Here is a 10,723-nt window from a genome sequence, read left to right on the forward strand (position 1 = left end):
CATACTGAACAGCAATACTCTGTATTAAGGTTGGGGCTTCCTTAAAGTCTGGGCAGCAAGAATACTGGGGAAACTGGCAAATTTTCCCCTGGACATTATAGAGGCAAGTGTAACAGAGAGCAAGCACAACACAAAAAATGAATGTCTCTTGAACAAAAAGGTGAGAATAAGTGATGGAGAAACTAGTAGAAATGAAACCCAGAACTGTGACTGTACGCATTTTATGAATCAGAGTTATTTCTACTGAATGGACTTGTCAGTGAAATATCACTACCAGACACTTCAGAGCTTACTACAAATGACTGGCAGCAGCTAACACAAACCTAGGATCTTTTCACACTTGTGCTTGAGCAACTGCTGAAAGAACAAGCCAAGGAAACCCAGTCCCATCTAAAAATAAATTTTCCAAGGCAGATACATAGTGCCATTTACATCCTATCTAGCTAAGGCAAGGCTGAGTATCAGTTTGACCTTACAATCCAAGGGCCAATAAATTAACATGCAAATTAGTCAGTAAAACAGAATTTCAGAATTAGGCATACTTCAAACATACTGCCAACAAAATCATTTGCAGTTCTTGGTGTTTCAAAGCATCCCCTGCCAGTGAAAGCATCTTAGTCAGTTTTGGTCTCTGGCAATATCTACATAAGAAGGGTCTGGGCACATATCACTAGAAGACATATCTCAAAAGACAGGAACAGTCAAAATTAGCCGGGACAGTTTAAGACTTGCCACCCCCATCGTCTACCTGCTCCTCTGCTCAAAGTTGCTGCCTACAACTGCAATTGGACCTCACCCATAACACAGCTATAGCAGATTGCAGTCCAGGATTAAGAGCACATCAACTCCATGGGCAGTTTAAGATGAAACGTCAGCTCATGATTAGAAAAGCTGAGCCATGAGCGTGGATTTTGCAATGGGGAAACAGTCAGCTCCAGGAGGAGGTCAGAGAAAACAATGAGAGGAGTAATTTCCTGCAGTAAGCAGCTGAGTCTCACAGGACTTCTCTGTCAAACCCTTAATTTAGAATAGCTGCAAGTATAAATAAGAGGTAAGTAATAGATTGGTTGTGACAGAAAAATATATATCTGAACAGTCTCTCAGGTGGTCTTGACTCTGTTGATTGAATTCTGGTCCTTGCTAGCTAGATTGTGGAATTAAGGCACAGAATTTGAACATTTAGAGATATACATAAAACCAAAGGCTTTTGTGAGGTGGCTTGCAACTATAACTGCACTGAAAACTACTGTAATGGACTGCAACAGAGACAGGTTTTCTTCAAGGCTTAGACTACAATAGCAATCAATCTCTGAGAGCTATCACACATTTTCCATCTTGCAGTATGACATACATTACCTAAGAAAGCCTCTTTAATTTCAGTCTTGTCTGTTCGCCGGATTATTTTCACCACAAAAATGACTGCTAGTGGTGTAAGGAATGAAATTGCCTGTAAGAGATAACAAATATCATGTGTGAGAGCATCAATTCCTTTGCAGTCCAACTGATTAATAATTAGTTCCAGTTAGCTCCATTTAAACTGGAAGGCTGAACGATCTTTATCAAGCTCCTGACCTTAAGCAAAGTGGGATGATTTGTCTTTGCAACTACTGGGCAAGGAATACATTAAAACTGTAATATAACTGTGGGTTATAATTGATTTGTAACTGCCTAGAGCTGCATTTAAAATGTCAGCTTCATAAATGACAAAGCAACAGTCTAAGGCCCACAGAATTCATTCCCTGATCCACACAGATCTCGTGCATTTTTTCCACACTAAGCCTGGCTGAAAGAAAGCTGCCCATCCAGGCTGTGCTGTGTAAGACCCTACTCCACACAACAGGCTCCAGCATCAACCTCCTGACATTTAAAAATGCTCTTCATTTTACACTTTGTTTCCTTTTTAACCATTATTCTTGAGTGCATTGGGAAGATCATGTCTTTATGATTCTTTTAAGTGTTTGGATATGGAGACAACTCCTTGGTTTTGTTCAAAACCAGAAAAACAATACTAGGTATACTCATTGGTTATGCAAAACCATATTCTTTTATTGTCAGTGATGTAGGACAGGATTCCTACCATAAGGAATGTGAAATGGCATCTGCACACCAATGCACATGCTTTATTTCTGTGAACAGCATCTGAGACAACTGCTTGATTTTGTTCAAAACCAGAAAAACAATACCTGGACATCTACAGGTATACTCACTGATTATGCAGAACCATATTCTTTTATTGTCAGTGATGTAGGACAGGATTCCTACCATAAGGAATGTGAAATGGCATCTGCACACCAATGCACATGCTTTATTTCTGTGAACAGCATCTCCTTTATCAGGGTTATCACTGGGCTGTGGTTGCTGATTCACTGCAAATGTGCCAGTTGTCCCGAAAGCATCCTGCTTCATGCAGGGTCTGTATACTGTACGTTGTCCTCCCAAAGCAGGTATTTACTGTCTTTCTCCAGAGAGACATATCTGTTTCTCCCAAGCACAGTACCAGGGAGCTTTTCATTAGTAGTTTTCCACAGAAACTATGATTTTGCTATCAACTGTTCCTTCCTTCTGTCTCAGACCCTCAATTGCAGAGGTAAAAGGCACCTTGTAGGCAAGGTAGTCCATTAGCGCTTCTTGCTGCTTCTGGTCTAAGTTCTCTTCACAACCACATTTGTTCTAAAACAAACTGAGGTATTCCAAAAGCATTTCTTCTCTTGAAGGAAAGCAAAAATGACTGGGTTTTTACACTAGGCAAAAACTAAGCTGCATATGGCACAAGGGGCACCAGGGCTTAAGTAAGATTATGCTATCTTTACTGAGGCTGAACAGTGCCTTACTGCTTAAACAGCCCTATTGAAATAAAAAACAGACAGGACAGACATGTTATGACAGAAGATGTGTGATTCTCCTCTTTTTATAATATAGATTAATTCCAGTCCTCGTTTTATATTCAAGTAGAAAACATGAAAATGCACTGTATTTGCTATTCTGGTGGCACATCTTGGACCAGATTCCTCTCACCTGCATCTGCAAAATATTACCTAACTCAGTGAGCCATGCAGATTAAAACAGTCTGAAGTTTGCTTCCCTTTTTTACATATAGAAAGGCAGATACCAGGTTTTGTGCAAAGAGATACACCATTTCTACCTAAAACTCTCTTCTGTCTACAATGTGTGTGAGATTAAAGCTAAGATGCCAGTGCCATGTTACTGCTCCAGAGATGTTCACTTCCTCAGCAATAGCTTAAATTTCTGCTTTCAGAGACAAGGAATGAAATAAAAATGGTTAAAGCAAAACCTAGAACTTTTAGTTTCATTCTAAAAAGTAAGGTTTGCCACCCTGAAAGAAGAAAGATATTCACATTCCACTGCTGAAGAACGTGTAGAAATACAGCCAGGCTGACAGGCTTACAGTGGTGGTTTAATGGAGTTAGAAATCTTCTGAACAAGCAGGAGCAGCAGAAAATATCAACAAAGAAAAGAATTCAAGTGGCAGCTTTTTCCAAACTACTTCACAATCGATCTTCAGAAGTCTGGCCAAACTGCAGATTTCCTCATATTTCACAAGCATATGGATTTCTGAGGGAGACGAGGAAGTACTCATCTTTGCAGTATGTTGCTGTTCCTTACACTAAAGCATTAGCTGGAAGGTGTTTTTTATTCTGCAGCAAAATGCACATATAAAGAAAGTTTGGCTTGCTACAGACTCCTTTTTCTTTATTTCGCAAAAGGGTTCTGTAAGCTCGTATTCGTAATAGATTTGGCGACAGTCTAATGAGCAGTGCTCTCCTTGGATGCATCTCAGTGCCGTTTTCTTTTCCAGCAGTGAAACATTCCAACATTGCCTTGCTTTTGTGAAACACGGACAAAATCTCTCTCATTCATTATTCATCCTGGCAAGCCAGAGATATGCTAAAGTTACAGGGACTCCCACATACTTCCTTGAATCCAAGAGAAGTTGACAGCACCTTACACTTTCCAAGGCAAGGAATATCCACTGACAGACACACAGAACAAGGCTCAGGTCTTCTCAGTCCTTGGGGCTTGCTTCCTACCCATGCAGAGGTCACCTTTGTCTAGTTTGGACCTGGATTTGGAGTATTCACAACATTTCTCTTGAAGTCAGAGCTCTCAGCATAGAAAAAAATTCCAACAGTTCATAAACTCTTAGAGACTGCTTTCTGGTCAGCCATAGCCATACGTGTCTGTATCAGAGTACACCACCAGTGGCAAGAAATTCCTTATGCAATGAAGGCTTATGATCAACGCAAGAGTTGGATTTTTCTTCTTTTTAACGAAAGAAATAAGGAAAATAACATTTAGAAATTATCTGCATTGCTTAATTTAAGAAGCTGCTCACCGAGTTGCTGAGATGTCATGGTCTGAGCCAGAAACAGAACGCAGATGATACGAACATTACTGACTCAGAGCTGCATGAAATTCCACCTGCCAGGAAGTATTTCACAAGCTGGCTCTGTGGCAAGTGGTTAACAAGCAAACACACCACACTTATATCCCAGAATTGTGCTTCCCAGTGGATACTGCCTAAACTATAGAGGAAAAGACTACAGATTATCCCAGCTGGTTTCAAAACTAGTTTCACCTCTGCAGCAAAACCCTGTTCAATAATTCACTATTGGTTCTCAAACTCTTCAGTTACAAACACAAATCTGAAAAACCATGCAGAAAGGTAATGCTCAGCAAAAGGAAAACTGGCAGAATTAAACTCAGAGTCTTCCTTGGTACAACAACGTAACATTCGGTTTTGTGGGGTTATTTGGTTTTATACAGTTGTCTTTCATTTCAGGAAAAACATATATTTTCACCCATCCAGGCTGAAAAAGTACTTAATAGAGCTTTTTAATGCAATATAAACAATATGTTGTTGAATTTAAAGCCAGGACTTCAACCTTTATGTCTCAGAAGGCTGGGATATATTGTTGCCTTGTAAATAGGAAGCACCTTAATGTTATTCCTTAATTAAAAAGTTTTTATAACTAAAGGCCTGAGCCACTTGAAAAAAAAACATTGGAGATAAATTACATAGCCAGCTTGCATATATTCTGAATTTAAGCATTAATCTGAAAAAGAAAAATTCTGACTTCACTGAAGATACAGCAAAAGATGCTTTGAGGTAAGGCTACCCGTATTGGACCTCATCTGCCATGCCCATTCCTGCAAAGTCTCCGTGTCACTAATGAAGCTTTTGCAAATACTGACCTACTTGTTTTAATAGCCTGAACTGTACCTGTAATTTCTTAGCATTCTGTAGTGGTCTATCTTACTGAAGAAGAAGTTAGATATGTAGAATATTACAATTGTTAATCATTGCTAACAATGAATTTTGATAACCAGACAAGCCATCAGAATCAGCCAGCCAGTGTCCACGTCAACATGAGCCGTGCCGAGGAGAGCCATGAGAACGGTGACAGCAGAGCAGCTCTAGGATATATTTATTACACTTGTTGGCGGAAGCTAAAACAGAGATTTTTTTCTATGTGGAAAAAAAATAGTATTTGGACGCAAATATCTCAGTGCCTAACATGCCTAAAACAAATAGGATTTAAAAATTGAAGTACTTAATCTAATAAGAGCATGGCAAAGAGATTTTGTAACATCACTCAACCAGCTAATTCCAAAAGTGTCTCTAATCAACTCTCTAGCATCCCTCCACGTTTACACCAGCTTAAATCTTAAACTGTAAAAATCAACATTCGTAAATTCAGTCACCAGGTAATGCTGCTTTTATAAACTCCCCATGATTTCCTACATTTTGCCATTTTGGGCATCCCTGGTTTGGAGAACAACTGTCATTACAATTAAAGGAACATCCTATACCTCTGAAAGGTTTCCTCCTGCTTATCAAAAGAAAGTGTACTTTGTTTACAGCCATCAAATGACCAATAACCCTTTAGTACTTACAAACATAAGACGTGTAGGTATGTTGTCTGATTGCACCAAAGGATTTTTATACAGCCAGATCTCTTCTGGCTGAATAACCCGCTGGAATGGATCCAAAAATTCCGTGAAACTGAAAATAACAATTAAAGACACAATTTAAGATTATGACCAAAAAACCCAGAAGAATCCTAATGATTTAAAACTTCCCCCAAAGTTAATTATGGTATAGCATGCATGAATTACACATATAATACAATTGCTGTCCTACCTCACTGCTTTTTAGTAATACAACCTACACAAATATACACTTAGGAAAATTATTTTTTAAAGTCTATATTGCACAACTTTATAAAGTTCCATAAACTCTACTGCAGAGAATAAATTGCCGTTTTATTTTTGTGGGAAAAGTGTGCAAAGAATTAGAAAAATCACCTGTGGCAGATGTTTTACACTGAAGAAATTAAAGACCAGATATCGAATACAGTATGTGCCTTTCAAACATCAAGACCCAGACTTTGAAGTATGACAGTTGTATTTGCAGGACCACAAAGCAGGGAGAAAGAAGCAGCCCAGACAACTCCTTCTACTGATAGGAAGGACAGATAACGTCAGAGAATATCTCCAGAAGAGACTTATTCCTAAAACAGGATGGGCTTATAGAAACTCTTTTTTTCAGATTCCCAGTATTTTCATTTGGCTGTCAAACTTAAGAAGAATTAAGCTCTATCAGGAATGTCTCATTCTATTAGAACTGACTGTTTAATTTCATTCTCATGCTATTTAGCCCTCAAACAAACAAACAAACAAACCCCTAAATCAGCAAACTAACCAACCAAAAAAAAACAAACCACAGGTTTGTAATTGTTATTTTGAAATTAAGAGCAACAAAATAACATCCTGAGGTTACATTTTTATATAGAAAGTACATCATTTGTGTGGCTATCTTCTGTCCAGCACTGAAAGAGTACGCTGGAATTGTGATCTCTGACTGCAGTAAGAAGTTTAAAAAGCTTTTTAGGACTACATAAACTGTGTCTCATTTTTAAACCATAAGCCTTTTTTCCAGAGTCCTTCACCGTCCTTTTACTGTTGTTGGCTTTGAAGTTATATCAGACTTCCTGTGAAATTTTGCCTTTACATTACTCATTTCAGGGCTAGCTTACCAGGACTGGAAGAATGGCTACTGAGAGAAGACACAGAGATCAGCTTTATGCAGATTGGTCTTACCCACTAACACCATGGAGGCAGAACACAAGAGACCCAAAGCCTTTTTTACTGTAAATTTCTCTAAGCCAAGGGCTTTAAACCCCTCCAAAACCAGGTTTAATAAGCTGCATTAGCTACAGTCTCCCACATCCCCAGCACACGCTACTGCTGACCTCCTTCACCTGAGCACACACATAGGCTCTCGCTAGACAGAAGGTGCAAAACTTGGCCTGCTCCAAAGACCCCAACCGACCTCTTCTTCCTAAAGGAATACAACAAAATCAGGAGACCAAACATGTCAAACAGAGATCTTATCACTTGTACCAAGTTATGCTTCCCCTGCTGACCCACACGGACAACTAGATTCTTCTAGAAACTTAAGGAGTTTAGTACTGCAAGGAGAATATTTACTATTGTTCTCAGCTTCTTGAAATTCAGAGTCTGACCCTGCTCTCCAGAGAAGATGCAAGGTGAATCTCAGAAGTATCAAAACACTTCAGCGCTTTCAAAACGAAAACAAAAATCTTTTTTTAAGTTTAAAAAACAATGGCTTGTACAAGACAAAGACAACCATTTCCAGGAAGTAAAACATCTAATTTATGAAAAATTATTTTTACCATTTTTCTCTTCAACTAGAAAAATAAAGGCTGATTTCTAGATAATGTAACCAACTTTGTTTCCAAATTTCTGCTTAGAGTCCTAAAGTATATTATGTTTACGTTCAGTCTTTAAAGATACAGACAGCAGCTAGAAGCAATTAACTGCAGATTGAAAGGGTTCTGTTGCTAAGTAAAGTCACAGGCCTGGATATGAGAACCAGTACCCAGGAGGGATGAAAAGCAAAGTTCACAGCTGTCCTGTCCAGGACTTAACATTTGTTACGAAGATGTATACAGGATCCATGCCCAGGAGGTACTTCACCACTGTCATCTAAACATAAATAAATAGATAAGCACATGCATCTCTGGGCATACAAGAAGTTAAAGAAGACATCTTTCAGCCAGTCACAGAACCGTAGAATCACTAAGGTTGGAAGCGACTTCCAAGTCCAACCGTCAACCCAACCCCACCATGGCCACTAAACCATGTCCCCAAGTGCCACATCCACATGTTCTTTGAACCCACCACCCCCCTGGGCAGCCCCTTCCAGTGCTTGACCACTCTTTCTGTAAAGAAATTTCTGCCAGTATCCAATCTAACTCTCCACAGGTGCAACGGAAGGCCATTTTCTCTTGTCCTGTCACTGGTTACACAGAATAAGAGACCAACACCACCTCTCTACTTCCTCCTTTCATGTAGTTGTAGAGAGTGATGAGGTCTCCCCTCAGTCTCCTCTTTGCCAAACTAAACAACCTCAGCTCCCTCAGCCGCTCCCCATCATTCTCGTTCTCCAGACCCTTCACTAGCTCTGTTGCTCTTCTCTGAACGCGCTCCAGCCCCTCAATGTCCTTCTTGGAGTGAGGCGCCTAAAACAACACAGCACTCGAGGTGCGGCCTCACCGATGCCGAGTACTGGGGCACGATCACTTCCCCACTCCTGCTGTTCACACTATTTCTAATACAGGCCAGGATGTCATTGGCCTTCTTGGCCACCTGGGCACACTGCTGGCTCAGTCACATCTTTTCTGACCTGCTCCCTTGGGTATCTGCTGTGTGACTGTTTTGAGACAGTTCTCAAAGCACTGGGACTGATGGATATGCCAGAGAACACCTTGAAGCAGACAGATCTAGGCCTTGAAGTATTTCTACCAACTGCAAAAACAAACAATACACAAACATTTATGCTTCAAGGGGATCACAGGATACCTGTGCACCAGTGCACTTTTGGAAAATGTGTCCCATCGGACCAGAGATTTAATTACTTTGACATCAAAACATCTGACCTTACGAGCAAATGCCAACAGAGTTAAAGGTTTGGGGCTCTTCTTATTCTTTTGTTTCCTTTTCCTGTGTCCTTGTTAGGTAACAAGCCTAACATTAAAGTACAGTTGTTTAAATCTGAGAAATTAAAAATCAAATTCATAGTTCTCACAGGAATCATACTATGACACTGCAAATATGTGCTCAGTCATAAGATTTAATTCTTTTAAGAGCAAAATAACACTTGTGCTAGAGATGAAACTATAATAAATAACACAAGTAGTATCTGATTCCAACTGAGGACTGATTTTCTGATTTGTAAATACTCACTACCTTTGCATTCTCCTAAAGAAAGATATATTTCAACAAATCTATCAATGACAGTAATAATTATTATAATTATTTTGTTTAATAACAGTAGTTTTCTATCTACTACATATTCAATCTGATTATGTACCCATTTCTTCTTCTGACTTGTGTTCTGAGAAGTGCTCAAATATGCTGAAGCCAGGTAAAATAATTGCAAAATCACTACTGAAGGAGGCAAAAAGATAGATGTAGAAGGCAGCAGATCTTGTCTGCATGAACAATGCAGAAATACAAAGTAAACAGTTAAAAGAAAGTGACTATATAAAAAGAAATCACTTTTTTTTTCATCTTCAGAAAGAGCTCAGCTGCTAATTAAATTTTTATGCTAAGACTCATAAGAGAACAATTCTCTTCTTTTTTTGAAGCATCACCGATGGGCGACTGGGTACGAGACTTTGCTAGCTTGAAGGCAATTCCCTTTGTACTCTATTAAACAATCATGAGGACATACTGGTTTCTAAGCTGCCTGACACTTGGTGATTTATGTTCCTTCATCCTAACCAAAAGTACAGTCTATTACTATTCATAAGCCAGCGCAAGCTTGTTTAAATGACTAGGTGTTATTAGAAATTAATGTAGTCCTCGGATAAAGAAAACTCGTTTCTAGACTATTTCTATTATGGCCAAAAATACAGGCTCAATCATATGACGTCCCCTGGCAGCAGGTGGGCAACTTAGGAAGGTTACTTTGCATTAGTACCTTAAAATTTAGTATTAGATTTTCAGCTTTACATTTTCTGCATGTTTACATATTCACCCAACATTTCTAACAGGTTAACAAACACAACTTATATACTTCAGCCTGATAACATATATTTAAGGCACAAAAGAACATCCTTTAACTTCAGACGCCTTTAAATGTGACTTTCAAAGCAACCTAAGAGACAAAAGGAGCCCAAATTCCATTAAAAACATCAGTGAGAAACAGGTGCTCAAATTTTTTAGGTTGCTTTGGACATCCCAACATTATTGCCTACAACACTACACTAAATAAAAGTGCTGTTCTTTTCTAAGGACACAAGCACTTCCAGGTTACAGTAACTTCATTTCCATTTAACAGCATGTAGCTCTTTAAGATAGTTTCTATGCAAGCACCACACCACCGACTGCCCAAGGTAAAGGCACACAGTACTTCCATGACAATATGGACTAATGATGTTATTTTATTCAACCATTCACTGGTAGTGAATGAATCAAACATTGCATAAATATCCTCACAAAGTCTTTGACCTGTGCTTCCAGCATGGTCTTCATCTCCCATAACTAACAGCAGGCTATCGCTTAGCACCTCAACTTTTTGTTTCCAATACTGCTTACAGCAGCTACCATTCCCTGGCATCCAGCAGCATGAAATCAAGAAGCAATGACATTTCAAAGTTGCTAAGACTAGAGA

General features: G+C 39.1%; 1 protein-coding gene across 1 annotated transcript in view; it reads right to left on the reverse strand.

Moving 5' to 3' along the window:
• PPAPDC1A (phosphatidic acid phosphatase type 2 domain containing 1A) overlaps positions 1-7,398 on the reverse strand; it is a gene marked incomplete at its 3' end in the record, with an annotated part of 35,056 nt that extends 27,658 nt beyond the window's left edge. The window contains exons 1-3 of the mRNA XM_010192743.1: positions 7,374-7,398; positions 5,917-6,038; positions 1,357-1,447 (exon numbers count right to left, since the gene is read on the reverse strand). Coding sequence (XP_010191045.1) covers positions 1,357-1,447; positions 5,917-6,038; positions 7,374-7,398 — 238 coding nt within the window. The remainder of the gene's footprint in view (positions 1-1,356; positions 1,448-5,916; positions 6,039-7,373) is intronic.
• Positions 7,399-10,723: the final 3,325 nt, after the last annotated feature.

The sequence above is a fragment of the Mesitornis unicolor genome, unplaced genomic scaffold (assembly GCF_000695765.1).
Source record: "Mesitornis unicolor isolate BGI_N332 unplaced genomic scaffold, ASM69576v1 scaffold661, whole genome shotgun sequence".
NCBI lineage: Eukaryota > Metazoa > Chordata > Aves > Mesitornithiformes > Mesitornithidae > Mesitornis > Mesitornis unicolor.